Source organism: Pseudopodoces humilis, chromosome 22 (assembly GCF_049639895.1).
Source record: "Pseudopodoces humilis isolate 2021_Gansu_Grassland_sample_001 chromosome 22, ASM4963989v1, whole genome shotgun sequence".
Taxonomy (NCBI): domain Eukaryota; kingdom Metazoa; phylum Chordata; class Aves; order Passeriformes; family Paridae; genus Pseudopodoces; species Pseudopodoces humilis.
In genome coordinates, this window is record NC_142221.1 from 5,927,706 (window position 1) to 5,946,647 (window position 18,942).

Sequence of the window (18,942 nt, forward strand, 5' to 3'; positions counted from 1 at the left end):
TCACACTCCCAGAATTTCACATCCTACCAGGAAGACCCCAGTTGGTCTCCCAGTGGGTGGAGGTTTGGGGGACGCTGGCAGTGTGTCACTGCCCCATTTACAGTGGCACAAATCTCCCTTTCCCCACAGCCAGGATGAGAATGCTGCTCCCATCAGCCTCCAGCTCCTCTGGCACAACATCTCTTGGGTGGGCCAAAATCCCCCAGGGTGGCCAAAATCCCTCCCAGGATGGTCAAAATCCCTCCAAGATGGCGTAAATTCCCCAGTATTTTTCTGTGTGGGAAGATCTGTAGTTTTGCTCGCTGCAGAAGCAGCCTGCAAGGAGGAAAGAGGAGCAGCGCCCATGGATATGATGGGTTTAGCAGAAACCTGGAAGGAAAACCCAGCTGAGAGGGGAATGCTGGCCTCCTGAGCTACCCAACAGCTGGGAGGTGCTGAAAACATCTGGAACAGCTGGAATGGTGCAGGGTGAGGGGCTTGCATAGCAGAGGGTATGGTGGATTCACAGGCACTCCCTTGGTTCCAGAGTTCCCCCTGGACAGGCACTTGCTGGGGGGGCTAAGAAGCAGGGCGGAGGGCCCCGTGCCTCAGTTTCCCCAGCAGGAGGCTGATGTTTTGAGGCTGGATAAGTCAGGGGAGGTCTGGAGAAGGCTGGAGGGGAGACCATCACTTGAGCAGTGAGACATGGTGTGGGAATGGGGACCCTTGGGAATACCATGGACTTTGGGTAGCTATTTGGGTCCCCAGAATGTTTTTTCTTGTGAAAAAAGATTAATAAAATGTTTTTGTTGACTGAGGGACTTGTACTGGCCTCAGCCATGTACACACACAGAATCTCTGAATTTATAGATACAGATATATATACACACACACATATCTTTGTATATTTGCCTTTTGCAACCAAGGCTGAGCCTTTTAAAGCAGAAAAATATGACGTTTAAAGAAACTGGAGATTTTCAAAGGCTTTGCTGAAAATCCTAGAAGATTTCAAGGAAGGGGTGGAGAGGGCTGGGAGGTAACCAAAATCCTCATCCCTGGGTCCAAAAGCAACTTTTGCCTGTAAAAAAAAGAAAACATACTCCTGTAAACGTTGTGCAGTGCTGCTTCCGCTGGGAGCCCTGGGGATGGGAAGCTGGTTTTCCAGGCAGGATGCTTGCAGGCCTGATGCTGGCTCTGAATTGCAGGTATCACCATGAGTGCAGAGAGCCGTGAAGATGTCCTGAGCCCCATGGGGACACCCTGGGCCATGTGGGGACCTGCCACCTGCCTTCCAGTCTTGCCTTTTGGGCACAGGAGGTGTCACAGCCCTGTGTTAGCAGCATGGTGCAGATGGACATGCTGAGCCACAGCATGGAGCTGGGTGAGTTGTCACCTTGAGGACAGCACAGCAGGTGCCCTGACAGGTATCTCCATGTGCCCCTTCTTCCTGAGCTCACCCAGGGTTGTTTTAACATTGCATGCCCAAAACTGTTTGAAAGGTGCCACTTGGCTCTCTGTGGGCTCTGAGGGTCCACTGTGAGGCCGGCAGCATCCAGGATGTGGGGGGAAGGTGGATTGCAAAAGCAGGGATAATTCTGACCCCAGCTGAGCTTGGGAGGACAGGCACTGGATGCTCTGCCTCTCTACCAGTCCCAGCCTGTGTGCAGCACATTTCCCTGGCCCGTGCCTCAGTTTCCCTATGTCGCAGTGGCAGCCCCCCCTTTCCTGTGCCTGTTTTGGGGGTGATGGGGCTGTGGGAAGGGCAGTCTCTGCCTCTCTTCCTCTGCTCTGGAGCCCACGGCCAGGGAGTGCTGGCGAGGGCGGCACCAGGGCAGCGGGGCCATGGCTGTGCTTGGGTGGCTGAACTGTGTGGGGTGCCAGGGCAAGGGCAGCTGTGACCCTGAGTGACAACGCAGGGATGGAGGGATGAGGGGTTATCAGGATGAAGAAGAAAAGGGATACAGATATGAAAAAGAGCAGGGATGAAGGAATGGAGGGTGAGGGGTGAGGGGCTGGGGAGAATAGGGATATAGGGATGATGGGATGCAGGGATGAAGAGAGACAGGGAGAGAGGGTTGTGGGGACGTGGGGATCAGATCCAGTTCGGACCGAGAGCCGGTACGGGCGGTGCGGCGGCGCCTGGAGGTGGCAGCAGCGGCCGAGCGCGGGGCCGCGGTACGAGGGCGGTGCCGGCGGGGGTGTCCCCGAGGGACGGGGGGGCCGTGGGCTTTGGGCATCCCCGCTACCCTGCGGTGCTTGCTCCGCCCGCATCCCCTCCTGCGCTGCGGGGCCGTGCTCGTGGGCTCCGGCGAGGGGAGAGGGGCTGCCCCTCGTTCAGCCTTCCCGGGGAGATGCACATGGGTGGAGTCCCGACACGGACACGGGTGGGTCCGGCTGCGCTGGGCTCTTGGGCGCCTGCCCCCTCCCGCAGTCCTCCACGGCTGGGAATTCTCGGCTGCGCTGGCGCCGAGCCCTTCCCGAAATACTTGTCGGGGCTGTAAACTGTTTTTCTCTCCTTGCAGTCACTGCCGGGTCCTGTGAGTCCCCCGCCCTCTCTGTTGCTTCTTTCAGGTGTTCCTGGATCGTTCACTTCCCGACCCCTCTGCTGCACCCTGATGGAGCCCTCCCGGGGGGACACCGGGAGCCAGCGACAGCAGCCGCCTGGGGCACCCCTCACCCTGATGCGGGTGGGACAGGTTTGGCCATGTGTGGCACCCACCCGACCCTCACCAGGGCTCCAGTGCCGCCACAGTGAGAGGTGTCCGGCATTACGGGTGGGGAGCAGGGGCTACTGCTCTGCTCTGCAGGACGTGACCACCGCCAGGCCTGCGCTTGCTCTGGGAGCTGACGGCTGTATTTATGGATTGGGTGGAAAACCAGAAGGCTTGGTCAAAAGTCCCAGAGGCCCCGGGCCTGCCCCTGCCCGCGGCTCGGACACGTCACAGACACGGCTGTGGGCCTGTGAATGCTCAGCCACGGAGGGCAGCCTGGGTGGGACACGGCTCAGTGGGGTGGGCTGCCTTGGTGAGGACGACGGCCGTGATCCCACTCAGCCACCACTCGCCATACAAGCCCCCCTCAGCCACAAACCTCTCTGGCCATGATCCCCCTGTCCATGAGCCCCCTTGGCGATGATGCCCCGGCAGCCAGCGCCCTTGGCCATATTCCCCCAAACCACGAGCTGCCCCCCTATCCCATTGCCCACACACCCACGCCGTGCAGGCTCCGTGGAGACCCAACCGTGTGCTGGCCAGGGGCAGATGGGGATGCCCTGGAACATCCTCGGGGTGTCCCCCGGTCTCTCGCCCCCCAGCCGCGGGCTGTGCGGGGCTATGCACCGATATCGACTCTATTTAAGGAAGCCCGACCCAAGCTGGCCCCCGGGGCTTGTGGCGGCGGCGGGGCCGGGCCGGGGGCGGGGGCGGGGGGTGCGCTGAGCGCGGCGGGTCCCAGCCCGCCCCTTCCCCGCCCGCAGCCTCCGCCATGGGCGCCGCGGGGCCGCTCTGCGCCCTCCTCTTGCTGCTGGGCACCGGCACCGGGACCGGCACCGGGCCAGCCCCACCGCGCCTGGTACTCGCCCTCCTGGCCCGGAACGCACAGCACTCGCTGCCGCACTGCCTGGGAGCCCTGGAGCGCTTGGACTATCCCGCGGGCAGCATCGCCCTGTGGTGAGGGAGCGGGACCCCCGGGGAAGCCGGGACGCTGGGGGGAGCGGGCACCCCGCGGTGCGGAGAGTAGCACGGATCCTAGGGGAGGAGAGGGATGTGGGGAAATGGGCATCTCGGGGGGAGCCGGGATGCTGGAGCCACAGGGACCGCGGGGATAACGGGGAGCCCCGGGGGAATGGGGATGGGGAGGACGGTCCTGGGGAGTAAGGGACACTGGGGAATGGAGAGCCGAGGATAGCAGGGACCCGAAAGACAATCCGGGGGTGAACTAGAGAGAGTGGGGGAACTGGGGGCTCTGAGTGATCTTGGAATAACAGGAGCCTGGGTGGACAAAACAGATTAGAAGGAATGGGGGCCTGTGGGGGAATGGGGATCCTTAAGGGGCAGGGACATTCGGGAGGAACAAGGAGCCCGCTGATAGCAACGCCCCCAGCCCCAAAATGTTAGAGGTGGCTCTGCCCCGTGTGTAGGACCCAGCAGGGAACGCGGAGGGGCTCAGGCTGCCCCGCGGCGAAGGGGCAGGACCCCCACTTTGCCCCTGAGGAAGCTGTGGGGCTGATGAGGGAGGGGACCCCCGGGCACAAGGGGATTCTGCATCATCAGGGACAGACGCTGCCTTCCCCCTCCCTGCAGGGCTCACCCTCAGCCCCCCTTTCCCAAAGACACCCCCAAGCCCCCTTTACCGTGCTGGGGGCTGGCTGCAAGAGGAATCTCCTGTCTCCTCATTGCGCCACTGTCGCCTCTCGCCTGAACTTGTTGGAAACTTTTCTGCAGCTGCTTTTGCGGGGGAGCCGAGGCGGGGGCTGGCGGGGGGATCCTGGCAGGGCTGGGGCGGGGATCAGCTGCCGGCAGGGGAAGGGGGGTCCTCACCTTTACCCCCGGGAGCCCCCGGCCATAGGACCCTGCAGGGTGTTTCAAGAGCAGCCCGTGGAGCTGGGAGGGGGCACAGATCCTGCCTTGTCCCCTGAATCTGTCAAATCCCCATGACACCAGTGCCTGGGGGGTGTTCCGGGGCTCTCTGACAGGTCGAGGGTGCTAAGGAATGTAGGAACTTGGGGATGCAGGAACCCCCAGTGCAAGGTGGGGTCAGCTATGTCTGTGCTGGGCTCCCTGTGAACACTGTTGGGAGGACAGGTGGGAGGGTTGGGAATGGTGATGGTGCCCAGCAAAGGGAATGTTCAGAAAGGGCGATTTTTTTGCTGCCTGTTGAGTCCTTTCCTCTCACTACGGAACAGTGGGAGGCACAGGGGTACTGTGGGGTGCAGGGGCAGGGGAACAAAGCGGCTGTGCTGCAATGCTCATGGTGGGCAGTCACAAAACTGGGGTGAGGAGAACATGTCCAGGGTTGTGACTGGGCTGCAGGAATGAGGGGTGAGAGCTGTGGAACAGCCTGGCTGGCAGTGGCACCAGGGAAGAAATTACCAGTTGGTGTTCCCCCTCCTGCCTGGGCAGCCTTGGTTCCTTCAAATTGCATGTTATGTTCCCGAGCAAGTCTGTCACTGGCTCAGTCTTTTGGCCCCGTGAGCATTTCTAATGCAGGGTGAGGTCCTGGTTATCCCTTGAGGAGGACCCCCAGAGGCTGATGTCCCCTCATCCCAGGTGTGCAACAGACCACAACTTGGACAACACAACAGCAATGCTGCAGGAGTGGCTGGGGGCGGTGGGGAAGGACTATCACTCGGTGACCTGGAAGGTGCAAGAGGAGCCCAGGTGAGGCTGGGTGAGGGCTGGGTGGCGGCAGGTGTGGGCTGTGAGGGGCTCCTGGAGCAACATCAACTCTCCCTGGCTGGGGACCAGGAGGAGTAAAGCAAGTGGGGCTGACTCAGCCTGCCAGCATGAACAGCCTGCACAGTTTGTGCATTCCCAGCAAGTGAGGTTAACCCCTGCCTCCCCCTGCCCAGCTCCTACCCCGATGAGCTTGGTCCCAAGCACTGGAGTGACAAACGCTATGAGAATGTGATGAAGTTGAAGCAGGAAGCTCTCACCTACGCCCGGGAGCAGCAGGCAGACTACATCCTGGTAAGGGGCTTGGGGCACTGGTGGGGTGCAGGCTGAGGTGGGCTTCTCCATGTTTCCAGAACCTGTGCTGTCTCTGCAGTTCATGGACACTGACAGTGTCCTGACCAACAACCAGACCCTCAAGTTTCTCATGGCACAGAACAAGTCAGTGGTGGCCCCCATGCTGGACTCGCAGACCTTCTATTCCAACTTCTGGTGTGGCATCACACCCCAGGTAAGTGCCCAGAAAGCCCTGGAGAACGAGATACGCCCATGGTGGAGGATCTCTGTGCCATGGAGGCGTTGTGCTGATGTGCCGCAGGGATATTATCGCCGGACAGCTGACTACTTCCCCACCAAGAACCGGCAGCGGGTGGGCTGCTTCCGTGTCCCCATGGTCTATGCCACCTTCCTGATTGACCTGCGGAAGAAGGAGACCTTGCAATTGGCTTTCTACCCACCCCATCCCAACTACACCTGGGCCTTCGATGACATCATTGTCTTTGCCTACTCCTGCCAGGAGGCTGGTGAGGGTGATGGGGGTTTTGGGGGGTGCAGGGGCTTGGGGGGCTGTGCTGCTCACCTTTGTCACCTGGCAGGTGCGGAGGTCCATGTGTGCAACCAGCACCACTTTGGTTACATCAATGTTCCTGTGAAGGCCCACCAGATGCTGGAGGATGATCATGCCAACTTTGTGCATCTCACACTGGAGGCCATGGGTGAGTGGCCATGGGTGGAGAGGTCCTGGAGGCCTCCAGGTCCTGACAGGGCTCTCAGCCCCAGTCAGGGGAATCTGGGCCCCACTGAAGAGTGTCTCCTCTCTCCACAGTGGATGGTCCCCCCATGCAGCGCTCCAGGCACATTTCTCTCCTGCCCAGGCCACTCACAAAAATGGGCTTTGATGAAGTAAGTGCCCAGTGTAGCTGCTCGTGTCTCCCTTTCCATTCCTCTGGTTGCGTCCATCCATGGCAAAGCCCAGGCCCCTGTCCCCATCCTGCAGTAGCCAGGCAGGCTGTGTGTCCCCCATGACAATGTGCCCCATTGTTGGGGCTCTCCTCTTCCCAGATCTTCCTAATCAACCTGGTGCGGAGGCCAGACCGGCGGCAGCGAATGTTGGCATCCCTGCAGGAGCTGGAGATTGTTGCACGGGTGGTAGATGCTGTGGATGGCAGGTGACTGTGGGGGGACCACTCAGCCAGTCCCCTGGTGTCACCCTGGGGAGGGGACAGGGAGTGTCTGGCGGGACACCTCGCTGATGCAGCCCCTTGCCTTGCAGCACCCTCAATAGCAGTGACATCAAGGTGCTGGGTGTGGACCTGCTACCTGGGTACTACGATCCCTTCTCCGGCCGCACACTCACCAAGGGCGAGGTTGGCTGCTTCCTCAGCCACTACAATATCTGGAAAGAGGTATGGGGCCACAGTGGCCATGGGGTCCCTAAGGGCCACCAGCAGTGGGCAGGGACTCTGTGAGCATCACAGATGTCTGGAGGACCTGGGGAGGTGTCCTGCAGGGTCAGTGGCCCCAGTATGGCCCAGAGTTGTTCTGGGATAGGCTTGCACCCCTGTCCCCTCCCCCAGATTGTGTCCCGGAGGTTGGAGCGATCCGTGGTCTTCGAGGACGATGTGCGCTTCGAGGCTGCCTTCCCAGCACGGCTGCAGCGGCTGATGGAGGAGCTGGAGTGGGCACAGCAGGACTGGGACCTCATGTAGGTACTGGGGCCAGGGGGATGTGGAATGGGGGTCCCCAAGGCTGGTTCTCATGGTTCCCTGTCTACCCCACAGCTACCTGGGGAGGAAACAGGTGAACGATGAGGATGAGGCACCTGTGAAAGGCGTGCGGAATCTGGTGGTGGCTGGGTACTCGTACTGGACTCTGGCCTACGCCATCTCCCACCATGGGGCACAGAAGCTGTTGGCCACCAAACCCCTCTCCAAAATGCTGCCGGTGGACGAGTATCTGCCCATCATGTATGACAAGCACCCCAAGTAAGGAGCAGGTTGTGCAGGAGGGTGCTGGCCTGGCCATGCCAGTGTGGGACCGTGTGTTTCTTCTCTGCAGTCACCACCTCACCCAGTTCCCCCCCTTGCAGGCATTACTCATGCTGGAGGAAAACATCTGTAGCATGAGCTCATTCTCAGTCGGCTGCTGCCTGGCCACTGGCTGCTGGAAAATGGCCCTCTGCCAGCATGGGGTGGGGGAACAGGAATGGAGCTGGGGCTTGATGTAGGCCCTGCACAGGGTCTTGGCCCCATGGCAAGGGGTAGGGAGCAACCCCCTGTACCTTGGTGCTGGGGGGCTGTGTGGTCCCCCACCCCTGGTAAGGGGTCTCAGCCCCATATTGGAGCACTTTCATGCCCCTCTCTGGGGTGGGGGTCAGCAGTAAGGCTTTGTCTGGGGATGGGGAGGCAATTTAGGGGGTGAGTGAGCACCAGTGGGTGGGTGTCCTGAAAGAGAAGGGATTGGGAAACCCAGTGAACAGGATGGAGAAACATAGGAATCAGGCATGCAAAAGGTAGGCTGGAGGTGGACAGAGGGACAGATTAGGGCTCTGGATGTGCACCAGGAGCAGCTGGAAGCCCCCTGCTTGCAGGCATAACAGCACCAGACAGCCCTGTCTCAGGGCGAGCTGGATGCTGTGCCAGAGACCCACTCTGTGCCTAGAGCCAGCCCTAGCTGGTGGGGAGCGACAGGTCCTGTCCTCTCTGTAATCCCTCCACAGTCCCTGCTCAGCCTTCCCCAGCTCCATGCCTGATACCCCACATCCCTATCCCCTATCCCTGTATGGAGCCTTCCCCGGGTGGTTGATCTGGTTTTCCCAGTGCTTTTTCTCCTCTGTGCCATGCTCTGTAAGCCAGTTTCTCCTCTTGGGTCTGCTCCACTTTCCCCAGCGAGGATTACAAGCGGCACTTTTCCCCACGGGACTTGCTGGTATTTTCGGCTCACCCCCTCCTGGTTTATCCCACGCACTATGCTGGGGACAGCAACTGGCTGAGTGACACTGAGACTTCCACTATCTGGGATGATGATGCCAAGAAGACTGACTGGGTTGGCTCGCAGAAGACTCTGAGAGACTCACGGGGCAGTGCTGGCCACCTCCGCTCCACGGCCCATGACGAGCTCTGATGGTGAGAGCTGGACACAGGGGACAGAGCAGCTTGGGAGTGCCTCCCTGCAAGTGCCATGTTCAGATGTGTTCCACATGCCTAGCTTGTTTTTGTCATGGGACAGCAGCTCTCCCCATCAGACTCAAAGCAATGGGAAACAGAGACCAGATGTCTCTTCCAGGTGGGGAAAGGGGTGGGGACACAGATGTCCTGTGTGGGGCTGCACTGGACTGGAGGGGACATGGGGACAGGGCCCTCCATCTCCCTGAGTCCATGCTGCTTCCCAGCCCCTCAGGTGAGGAAGGGAGAATGCTCCCTTGCCTGCTGCAAAGGTCTCCTCAGTATGGAAAGAGCTGGGGCATATCCCAGGGGAATGTTTCATCCCAGCACTACTTGCTCCCTTCAAAATTTGGTCTCCTTGGGACTGTGCATCTGCCAGGCAGGCAGGCAGGCAACTCACGCTGGCTCAGTGCCACAGCAGCATAGACACAGTTAATGCTGGGTCAGACTTTCCCTGCCTGAGGTTGCTTGTCCTGGCAGCAGAACTGCCCTGGGAGCTGCCAGACTGGGGGAGGCTGGAAAACAGCCCTCCCACTGCCTCGGCTGCAGGCGTGAACACGTTGGGGCTGCTCGTGGCCACTAATGTCTTTGTCCACATCTCCTAGGGATGAGGGATTGTGATCCAGCTGGGAGCACCGTGGGCAAGGACCTTATACTTTGCACTCCCACTCAAAGATGCAGCTGCCCTGGACTGAGTCCCACAGGATTCTTTGAATCTGCATGTGACAAATCAACCCAAGGCAGGATTTGCCCCAGGAAAGCCTTTCCCTGCCAAGTGGAGAGACCAGAGGAGCACTGTGCTCCATCTCTGCTGAGGACACATCTCCAGGACAGTCTCAAACAATGCCAACTCTGCTGTCTCCCACCAGCCTGGACTTCGGGGAGTGGACTTTGGGCTGACCGTGGTACCCTCCTGCCACTGACCAGGCTTGTCCCTCATGCCATGCCTGGGTGGAAGCCCAGGGAGGATTAAAGCAGACTGTTTGAGCTGATGTGCTGGGTGCTGGCATTGGCCCAAGTTCCCAGGGCATTACCCCACGGGGGTCACCTTGGTGTTGCAGGGGTGAGGGTCTGGCAGCTTCCCCAGCTGGGAACTTTGGGGATGAAATCTGTAAGGGGGAAAGAGAGGGAAGGAGAGAGGTGGGGTGGGGAGGAAGACTGAAGCTCACTCTTGGGGTCTGGGTGGGAAAGATGGGTGGCATCTCCACAGGGCTCAGCGCTCCCCTGGGAATGGAGGTGATGGAGCAGCAGGTGGTGGCCTTGGTAGCAGATACCCACAGTGAGATGTCTGAAACTACCAAGTGATTCAGGAAAGCATCATTTGGGGCGGGTTGAACAGCTACAGCAGGGACCTTCTGACAGTCCAGATCACACAGGACCTGAAGCTCTGAGGAGATCTGCTGGATGTACTGGAGAACAGGGAGGAGGAAATGGCCAAGTGCCTGTTCTGCAAGTGCAGAGTCCCAGACAGTATAATATGTGAGGAAGGGATGGTAGGCTGGGGACACTTTTGCTTCCCAGCTTTTCCCCTGGTCCCAGGCAGCCTCAGTGCTCCAGGAGGAGCTTGGGAACTGGGGATGGAGCAGAAGGTCTGGTGCCAGCTGGAGCAGAGGATGAAAGCAGCAGCAGCAACACTGTGGTATGTCAGCCAGCATGTGTCCCAGTGCTTGTTCTAGTGCCTTCTGGGATGCAAGAGAGGAGCTGCCTTTGCTGGGTGTCTCATTTGTGGGATACAGAGCTGGGCACGACATGCTGGCACAGCCCAGGACTCTGGGACACAGCAGTGGTGAGGACACACTGCCTCAGTCTGCCCTCTCCACCATGAGACCTGCAACGGGTCTGCGGGAAGCCAGAACTCCTGCAGCTGTTGGAAACTCCACAGTACTGGCCAAAACCACTGAACTCAAAAACTGTGAGGCCAGCCCTGAAACTTGCTGCAGCTCAGTGGGAGCAGCACGCTATGAGATTCCAGGCTCTTTGTGCTTGCCAGTTTCTCAACAAAGCTGAAGTGCCTTTGGACTCTACAGAAGTAGCTCCTATTGCTCCCCATTTCTCACTAGAAGCCTCCCTCCAGACTGTGCTGGTTGAACAGCGATGGGAACATGGATTTGAGCTGCAGTGCCGAGGACAACCCAAGCAGGTGATGCATGGAAGAGAGGCAGGAGCAGGTCAGAGTCAGGATGAGGTTTTATTTAATTTCTGTGCCAAACTGAGGTATGGAGCCTCTGCAGGGATGCAAGTGGGACATGAACTGCCTGGACTGGTGTAGGGAAGGAGGTTGCCCCAGCGCCCAGCCAGGCTGCCCATCTGGGCGAGCTCTGCTCCGCACCACGGTCACTCCAGAGCGCCTGCAGCACCCTCGTCCATCAGCCACAAGGGTCCCCGGGGGTTTGTGTCAGCCCCTGTCCCCTGGCTCTGTAGGCACTCGGCTCTGGATGTGCTCCAGCAGGCAGGTCACTGCCTGGACCAGGATCTGCTCCAGCTTCTCCCGCTCCCCAGCAGTGAATGGAGACAGGACATAGCTGGACACTGTCACATCACCCTCTGGCCGCCCGATGCCGATCCTGAGCCGGGTCATCTCCTGGGGAGGAAGGAAAAGAGCTGGGGGAGCTTCCCCTCAAGCATTCAGACAGAGCTAGGCAAGGTCACAGTGCTGAGAGTGGGGCAGGGCAGCAAGAGAGCAGCTCCTCATGTTTTCCAGGTGGTTTTGAGTGCTTGCTCCAAGAAACATAATTTTGGAAGAGGCTTTTGCTGGGCTGTGCCGAGATCCCAGGCTCCTGCCAGGCCTGGCAGGAGCCACTCAAGTTAATTGTTTCCATGTCCTCCACGGCGGCCAAACAGACAACAGCCCTCCAGGAAGAAGGGGAGAAAGAAAAGGAGGGGAAAGGGAGCAGGGGTTTGTCTGAGGGGAATCAGAAAAATGGGAGTGGAGGAAACAAGCCATGCATTAAGGGGGGCACAGGATTGATCCCCTTCCACTGTGTCCCACTCACACTAGAGTGCAAAGCACTGATGCAGGATTGGACTCCGTTGTGTCCCCTTGGGAAAGAAAGGAAAGCCACAGTTAGTCTGTAAGAGACACCCCCTCCCCTGTATAGCCCTGGGGTCTCCTGCTGCAGGAATGTGGGAATGTGGTCCCAGCCAAGGACTGCAGTAGTCCCCATGTCCTAGTTCTGCAGGAACATCCAGCCCCAGGGGCTGAGAGCTGTTGGCTGGGGGTCTGAGGGAAGCAGGGGTGGGACAGCACATTCTGTGTCTGTCAGCTCTTGCCGCAGCTGGTACATGTGTGACTGAGCACTGGGGCCCAGCATCGTACCTGCCCCATCCTGCAGTGGAAGTATTCCTAGGTTAAATATCTGCAGCGTGCCCCAGGAGCTGGCACTAGGCAGGCACAGTTGAGGCAGAGTGCTATAAAAAGCCCATGTGGTGCTGTCAATGGGCTGAATCCAGCCCATAGCCGCTTCCAGGAGGCTCCCTGCCCTCCCTGCCAGGGCAGGAAATGGGAGGCTGCCCAAACAGCGAGCTGTTGCCTCTACAATGGATCAAGCCCAGGACAAGAGCTGAAACATTGCAAGGCTGGTGGGATGGGGCCAAGAACAGCCCATGAGCCTCTATGGGCATGTTAAAGCCTCAAACCAGCTCACACAATCAGAGAGCTGGGGCTACCCCATACCTTGCGCTGCCTCCTAGCTTGATTGCCACCTTGCCCAGGGCCTTGTCCAGGTCGTCGTGAACCAAGTAAATATCTTCAGGGCCAAGACTGTAGATCTCAGCTTTGAAAACAGAAATACAGCCCAAGAAATGAGGGGGAGACAGACTCACCAGGCCCTGACTCTGCAGAGTGGGGTTGCAGGGAGCTGTGGAGGGCAGGGAAAAACAGCAGGGCTGTCATAAGGGGCTGGTGGCAACAGAAGCTTTGGGGCTGACCCAACTGCTCACCAGCACTGGCGACGCTGAGCCCATTGAGGTTCATGAATCTCCGTGGCTTGAGCAGCACCAGCTCCAGGCCGTGGGCTGTGGCCAGGGCCACATCAGCACAGCACCGCTTGTCCACTCGCCAGCCCTCAGCCACCGCCAGCTGCCGGGCCAGCCGGTCCAGCACCTCCATGCCCACACTGTGCCGTGTGCCCCACAGCCCATAGTTGCCCAGGCCAGCCACCTGTGTGACGGGTGTCAACAGGGTTCTGTCAGGCCACCATGAGGCCCCTGGTCTTTGCACGGGCCTGATCCGCTCCCCCAGCATGTCTCAGACCTGCTCCCTCCGTGCTCCCCACAGCTGGCTGGGTCCTCACAGCCTCAATCCCCACAGCATTCCGCTCAGTCCCTCTTCTCTCTGTGCCTCCCTCACAGCTCTGATCGCGCCGGTGCTCGCCCATGATCTGATCTTCCCCGGCACTGCCCTAACAGCCCCGCTCCCTCTTTTCGCCTCCCAGTCCTGAGTCACCCTGTTCTCCTCACAGTCCCGTTGCCTCGATTTCCCCGTTCCCCTCACAGTCCGGCTCCCAGCGCTCCCCTCACAGCCTCGCTGCCCCCGCTCCCGCCCCCGCCCTCACCATGGCGCGCGGCCCCGCCCGCCCCACGAGCGCTCGCGCGCGCCCCGCCACCTCCGCCGCCAGCATCGCCCTCCTTGCCCTCGTGACGTCACCCCCGCGCGCCGCTCTACGTCCCGCCCGCATCGCCTCGCCCCCGCCGCCATCTTGGTTACGGGCAGAGCCGCCATCTTTCTAGCGGGCGGCGGGGCGGTGTCGGAGGCAGTGTCGGGGCGGTGGTGTCGGAGGCGGTGTCGGAGGCAGTGGCGGGGCGGTGTCGGAGGCAGTGTCGGAGGCGGTGTCGGAGGCAGTGGCGGGGCGGTGTCGGAGGCAGTGGCGGGGCGGTGTCGGAGGCAGTGTCGGGGCGGTGTCGGAGGCAGTGTCGCGGTGTCGGGGGCGGTGTCGCCGCTGTGATAATGCCCAGCGGGCCGGCTGGTCCTAGACGTGGTCATGGTGGGGACGGCGAAGCGCGTTAACGGGCAGTTACTGGAGGCCGCAGCCTGGGAACCCCCTCGAGCAGAGAGAGGCTCTGCAGAGGATCCCCGAGGGACTTGCAGGAGCAGTGAATACCCAGGACTGGGTCTCGTGTTTTGTGTGTTTGTGCCTGTTCCATCTCCACTCACATGCTGACTGTCTTGGGATACGGCTGGATGGGGAAACACATCGCTCCTCACCTTCCCCAAACCATCCTTCAGCCCTGGGTGGGTCCTCACCCTGCCAGCAGAGCTTTCTTCCAGGACACTGTGACAGTTCCCCAGCCCAGCAGCACATCACTGTGAAATTGCTCATCTTCCAGGTCCTTCCACACTACCTGCGGTCAGGAATCCATGTAAAGACCTCAACTGTTTAATTCTTTAAAGATTTATTTTAAAATTAGAAATGCATCATATTTTTGGAAGAGGCAGAATTTTTACATTTGTCTTTGGGCCAGCTCCTGTGCAGCCTTTGGGTGGTGCCTAAAATCCCCAAAGCTCAGGGCCTGGAGCTGGAATGGTCCCAAGCACTGGCAGCTCATTTCCATACAAGCAGAGCTTTGGAAGCTTTGCAGAGTTTCCCTACACCCATCCCTTAAGCAGGTTGTTCCTGGCTAGTGAATTACTCTGGTTCCTCTGACCTATTATTCCATAACAGCACAGAGGCTATTAAAATCTGGGCAAAAGTCAGGCTGTGCGTCCCATGCTTGGCAGCCTGGAGCATTAATCTTCTCTGACTTGTCCCCAGGTCCCCCATTGTGACGTCCTCAGAAGCTGAACGGGTGCTGGCCCAGCCAAAGCCTGCAAGGTTTGACCAGCAGACAGATGTAAGAGGAGCTCCACAGCTCATAGCACCAACTCTGCTGTAGAAACCATCACTGAATGAAAGGAATTTTCAAAACCGTTAGCACTGTGGGATCCCCTGGAGGTAGGATGAGATTCTTCATGGCTGCTAAAACAAGTAAGAAGTCTTTTGTTGTTGTTTTCCTGGTTTGCTACAGGGAAATCCTTTGGCCTTTAGGGGAGATGGATGAAGGGGTTGTAGGGGAGCCTGGCTCATGGCAGACCAGGTGCTGCCCTCTCTCACATTATCCCCCTCATTTGGAGTTGAAGCTGGTCCCTACCAGCACCTATTCACAGTGAAAGAAAAATGTGGGTGGCTCTAAAACTTCCTTGAAAACTTTGTTGCGGTGTTGAGGTGTTCACAGGAGTCAGCACCAGTACTCACGTTGTGCTAAGGAGCTGAGGCACAGCTAAGCTTAAAAAGGTTTTAAAAAAACTGTTAAAATGCTGTAAAGAAGAAGTATTATTCTGTAGGCTCAGAATCTTAACGTATTGGGTATCAACAGCTGCCAGAAGTGGGGAGAGCTGCAGGAAGGTGCTGTTGACAGGGTGAGAACCTCCCTGACACTGTAGACCCTCACAGCATCTTCCCCATGTCATCACAGATGTCTCAGGTGGTGGATCCACCCTTACCTGGCCAAGAGTGAATTAGTAAAGTGCTTTAAATCACATAATTTGCACCTGGTCCTGCAGCTGCATCCTGCAGTTGACTCCTTGGGGCTGCAGAGAGTTCAACAGGAGAGCATTTGTGCTGTGGAGAGTGACACACCATTCCCACTGCTCATCCCACCAGCCCTGAGTGCTTTCTAGCTCCATATGGATCTGAGAGAGGCCCTTGCCAGTGACTAGAAGAAAAAACTGATGCGAGAGGCCACTGTTTTGCAGCCTGTTGATGAGAATAATTTCTCTTCTTCTGGGAAGTAGGGGATGCTGTCAGCCACTTCCTGGACGACATCTGGGCGTACCTCGAGGCCTTGCTGGACAAGCTCACTGACGACACACTGCTTTACGTGGTGGTGCTTCAGTGGGAGGAAAGGCACAACAAAATCAATGAGATGTTCATTAATGATCCCAGATTTCCAGAAGCCACCTGCACAAGGAAAAGAAGGTTTTAAATTCAGAGTCTCTGCAGTCCCTGCAATTCAAAGAGCTGTGTGTGAAGCCAAAATACTCTGCTGAAGAGAGATCTTGCTGGTTTTGTTGAACCCATCAGTTGTCACCTCCCCCCCAACCAGACTTGTTCTCCAGAAATGGGGTGATTTAGCTTGTCTAGTCAGAATTTAAGCTCTGCTCCCTGTGCTAAGGTCAGAGCACAGAGATCCAGGCAGGCAGTGGGGATTGATACAGCTCAGTGCTGTTCTGGCAAGTGTGCTGTGCTGTCTGCCAGCCCCCAGCTGCAAATACACCTTGTCTCCAAAGAACTTTGCTAACTATGGCAACAGGTCTGCTGGCTCAGAAGATGGTTCCCTTTGCCAGGAAACCTCAAGGGGATCACAGTTCCTCAAAACCCCCTTGTCCCTTTCTGGCTGCCTGGCAGGTGGCAAGTGGTGTGGGTGGCTTCCTAGAACAGGCCTGGCTGCCTGTGCTGGGCTGTGGGGCCACAGGAGGAGCTCAGCTCCATGGACTCACTCTGAGGGTTTTCAAACACGGCCTTGGAGATGGCTGGCTCCAGGTCCTGCAGGCTGATCTCCTCCCGGTCCTTGCGGGCACGCCACAGAGCCAATGTCACGTTGTTGATCTGCTCTCCTCCTGCATTGCTGCACAAGAATGAGAGGCTTATCCAGTGTGTAGCCAGGAGAATGGTGTCTCAGGTGGCACCTGACACCCACCAGCCTGCAGAGTGCAAGCCAGAAGCTCCCAGTTGCCTGGCCCAAAATAACTCCTGTAGAGGCAGCCAAATAACATGCAGAGGAGGCTTTTTCACACTCTCCAGATCCGTCTGTTCACAGTGAGATAGCATCTCTTGGCATTTGTAGAGGCTCAAGTCTTGGAGAAGGAAAGGCAAAAGAAGTGTGTGCCCTGAAGTAGGTGCGACCTCTGCCCAAATGAGCAGCAGCGAGCTGGAAGGCCCCATGGAGAGGCCTCTCTCACCTGATGAAGATGAAGATGGCTTTGCGGTAGTTGGTCCCGTACACAACCCATGAGGGTCCCAGGAACGGGATGATCACATCAATCAGGCCTGGGTGCATCTTGTCCATCTCATCGAAGAGAAACGCTGACCGTCCACAGTTTGTCAAGTTCCCTTGGATCCAGTGCTTCAGGCTTTCCTAGGAAAAACACCCACCAAGTTGTAAGGCAGCGAGATGGTGAGGAAGGCTCAAGTACTCCAGAGTGAAGGCTGAGGCAGGAGCTCAAGCAGAGCCAAAGGTGCTGAGAGCAGCATGTCCCCGCACAGCACTACACACTTGGAGCTCAAAAACCCAGTGCTGGGGAGGCCCCTTTATTATGGGTTTCACACAGTGGCTGTTTACCAGCTTTTTTAGCCCATGGTAGGTCTTTTATTACAGACTTAAAGGAGGAAACAGCACACCGGAGATTCAGACTCCTACAGCTCCCCACGTTCTTCTCATTCCCTGTTGTATCTACACAGTTCTCAGCTTCTTGCCAGCTCCTGTTCTGACGCAGAAACATGTGCCTGCACTGACCCAGAACAGCTCTTTATCATGGCTGAAGGTACTTCCCAGCCCACACAAAACCACTCACATTGCCTGGGGGCACGTGTAACTCCTAACTGAAGCATTTCAGCCAGGAGGGGATTTACTTTTCCAAAAGCATTTCCTCTAAGGACACAATACAACAAATAACTTCTCCAAACACCCAGAAACTAAAGGTCCAGGTGTGCTGAATCCCCATTCTACTGAGAATCTGGCATTTTGATTTCTCTCTTTTCTCAGCTCTAACAGACAGAATGGCACCATGGAGAGTCTGGAGCTGCTGTTAGGGAGCTGTATGCTCTCTGAGCAGGGGATTACAAGTCTAGTGATATGCAGGTTTTTATAGCCATCAGGCTATTTGGAAAGCAATGGGGAAATTTTAGTGCCTTTCATCTAAGCCAAGCACTTTTGTTTGTGCCTTCAAAGAGCTGTGTAAATATTTAAGAATGAGAATATGATCCGGGCAAGGACTGCTGTGGACAGGACGAAAGTAATAACTGAGTATATTGCATTTACTAGTGGATCCTTCAGCCAGTGTATGGAGCTACTCACTCAGCTATGTTTGTCTGAGAGGGTAAAACAAAGAGCTTTTATTCCTACTTCACTTCGGGAAACAGCTTGAACGCATATGTACTGAGGATCAAGACAGAGACAGACAAAACCCCCCAGTTAAGTGGCACTGCTGGGCGGCGTCCCTTACCTTGTACTGCTCTATCTGCTCAGCGTGGGGGAAATGCACTATGGGGGAGAAGTGGTGAACATAGGGGCTCTGGAGCCCCCTCTGGAAGAGGTAGCGGATGAGCATGGAGCTCACGTAGGTTTTGCCTGTTCCTGTCGAGCCGTGGAAGGACATCACGAGGGGTTTCACTGGATTCGGGTTCTCCAGGAACTCCCTCACGCCCTTCATCACCTGCTGCCTCACCAGGGGTTGCCCCACCAGATTCGTGGCCAAGTCAAACTCCAGACCTGAAAGGAGGTGAAACCAGGACTTGGAGAAGGCGGGTTGTCATGACTCATCCCGTCCCTGGGAACCACCCCGCGGGGCCCTCTCATCCCCGGTTGCCGCACGTCCGAGAGACCCCGCTCCAAGGACGCCGCCGGAAAGGCTCTCCTGGAGACGCGCTGGCTCCCGGAATCCCCTCCTGCTGCCTCCCGGCCTCGTCGGCTGCGCGCCCCCCGCCCCCGAGGGTCCCCCTGCCCCCAGACCCCCTTCCCAGCCGGCCGCTCCCGCTGACCGCGCAGGTCGGGCCCGAAGCTGCACTCGCAGTCCGCCGAGAAGCCGCAGCGCAGCGCCCACAGGTCCCAGGCGGCGGCGGGGCGGGCGGCGGCCGCCAGCAGCACCAGCAGGATCCGGACAGGGGCTGGGGCCGCTCCGGGGGCCATGGCGGCCGCGGCTCCCGCACCGCCCGCACTACAACTCCCAGCGTGCCCCGCGCGGGGGCGGGACCACAAAACCGGCGCACGGGGAAAGAGGCGTGGCCATGTAATGAGAGGGCGTGGTCTGGCCCGCATAGCCCCGCCCCCCACTGGGCAGGGTCCCTGTGCCCCCTGTCCCCTCGTGCCTTGGGGACCCGGGAGCCTCTCGCAGAGGACAACGTAAAATTCAACAAGGGCAAATGCAGGGTCCTGCA

The 18,942-nt window shown here is 58.3% G+C and overlaps 3 protein-coding genes across 5 annotated transcripts; 1 reads left to right on the forward strand and 2 right to left on the reverse strand.

The window, feature by feature from the left end:
- Positions 1-3,454: 3,454 nt before the first annotated feature.
- CERCAM (cerebral endothelial cell adhesion molecule) lies at positions 3,455-9,808 on the forward strand. 2 transcript variants are annotated; one of them, XM_005527215.3, is made up of 13 exons: positions 3,455-3,647; positions 5,247-5,357; positions 5,549-5,666; positions 5,746-5,880; positions 5,968-6,172; positions 6,245-6,364; positions 6,475-6,551; positions 6,711-6,817; positions 6,922-7,054; positions 7,226-7,353; positions 7,430-7,633; positions 8,537-8,773; positions 9,418-9,808. In XM_005527215.3, the coding sequence occupies exons 1-12, from the start codon at positions 3,463-3,465 to the stop codon at positions 8,769-8,771; spliced, it is 1,758 nt and encodes a 585-aa protein (XP_005527272.2). In that variant the 5' UTR covers positions 3,455-3,462; the 3' UTR covers positions 8,772-8,773; positions 9,418-9,808. The 2 variants fall into 2 exon arrangements, with proteins under 2 accessions (XP_005527272.2, XP_087921884.1); XM_088065758.1 differs by lacking the exon at positions 8,537-8,773.
- A 1,173-nt stretch (positions 9,809-10,981) lies between these two features.
- PTRH1 (peptidyl-tRNA hydrolase 1 homolog) lies at positions 10,982-13,431 on the reverse strand. Of its 2 annotated transcripts, XM_014256226.2 has the most exons (5): positions 13,366-13,431; positions 12,752-12,971; positions 12,486-12,585; positions 11,806-11,851; positions 10,982-11,393 (listed from the first exon to the last, which is right to left on the reverse strand). In XM_014256226.2, the coding sequence occupies exons 1-5, from the start codon at positions 13,429-13,431 to the stop codon at positions 11,208-11,210; spliced, it is 618 nt and encodes a 205-aa protein (XP_014111701.2). In that variant the 3' UTR covers positions 10,982-11,207. The 2 variants fall into 2 exon arrangements, with proteins under 2 accessions (XP_014111701.2, XP_087921919.1); XM_088065793.1 differs by lacking the exon at positions 13,366-13,431 and having other exon boundaries at positions 12,752-13,312.
- A 755-nt stretch (positions 13,432-14,186) lies between these two features.
- Positions 14,187-18,711, reverse strand: TOR2A (torsin family 2 member A). Its single transcript, XM_005527214.3, has 5 exons — positions 18,547-18,711; positions 18,012-18,277; positions 16,749-16,924; positions 16,287-16,414; positions 14,187-15,747 (listed from the first exon to the last, which is right to left on the reverse strand). The coding sequence occupies exons 1-5, from the start codon at positions 18,692-18,694 to the stop codon at positions 15,503-15,505; spliced, it is 963 nt and encodes a 320-aa protein (XP_005527271.2). The 5' UTR covers positions 18,695-18,711; the 3' UTR covers positions 14,187-15,502.
- Positions 18,712-18,942: the final 231 nt, after the last annotated feature.

Coding starts and splice junctions, on each gene's coding strand:
- CERCAM (XM_005527215.3), top strand. CDS start 3,463: ATGGGCGCCGCGGGGCCGCTCTGCGCCCTCCTCTTGCTGCTGGGCACC. Junction 6,173..6,244: donor CTACTCCTGCCAGGAGGCTG/GTGAGGGTGATG, acceptor GTCACCTGGCAG/GTGCGGAGGTCCATGTGTGC. Junction 6,365..6,474: donor TCTCACACTGGAGGCCATGG/GTGAGTGGCCAT, acceptor CTCTCTCCACAG/TGGATGGTCCCCCCATGCAG.
- PTRH1 (XM_088065793.1), bottom strand. CDS start 13,055: ATGCTGGGGGAGCGGATCAGGCCCGTGCAAAGACCAGGGGCCTCATGG. Junction 12,586..12,751: donor GCTCAGCGTCGCCAGTGCTG/GTGAGCAGTTGG, acceptor CTGTTTTCAAAG/CTGAGATCTACAGTCTTGGC. Junction 11,394..11,805: donor TCAGTGCTTTGCACTCTAGT/GTGAGTGGGACA, acceptor CTTCCTCCCCAG/GAGATGACCCGGCTCAGGAT.
- TOR2A (XM_005527214.3), bottom strand. CDS start 18,694: ATGGCCCCCGGAGCGGCCCCAGCCCCTGTCCGGATCCTGCTGGTGCTG. Junction 16,415..16,748: donor GCCATCTTCATCTTCATCAG/GTGAGAGAGGCC, acceptor ATTCTTGTGCAG/CAATGCAGGAGGAGAGCAGA. Junction 15,748..16,286: donor CGTGTTTGAAAACCCTCAGA/GTGAGTCCATGG, acceptor TTCCTTGTGCAG/GTGGCTTCTGGAAATCTGGG.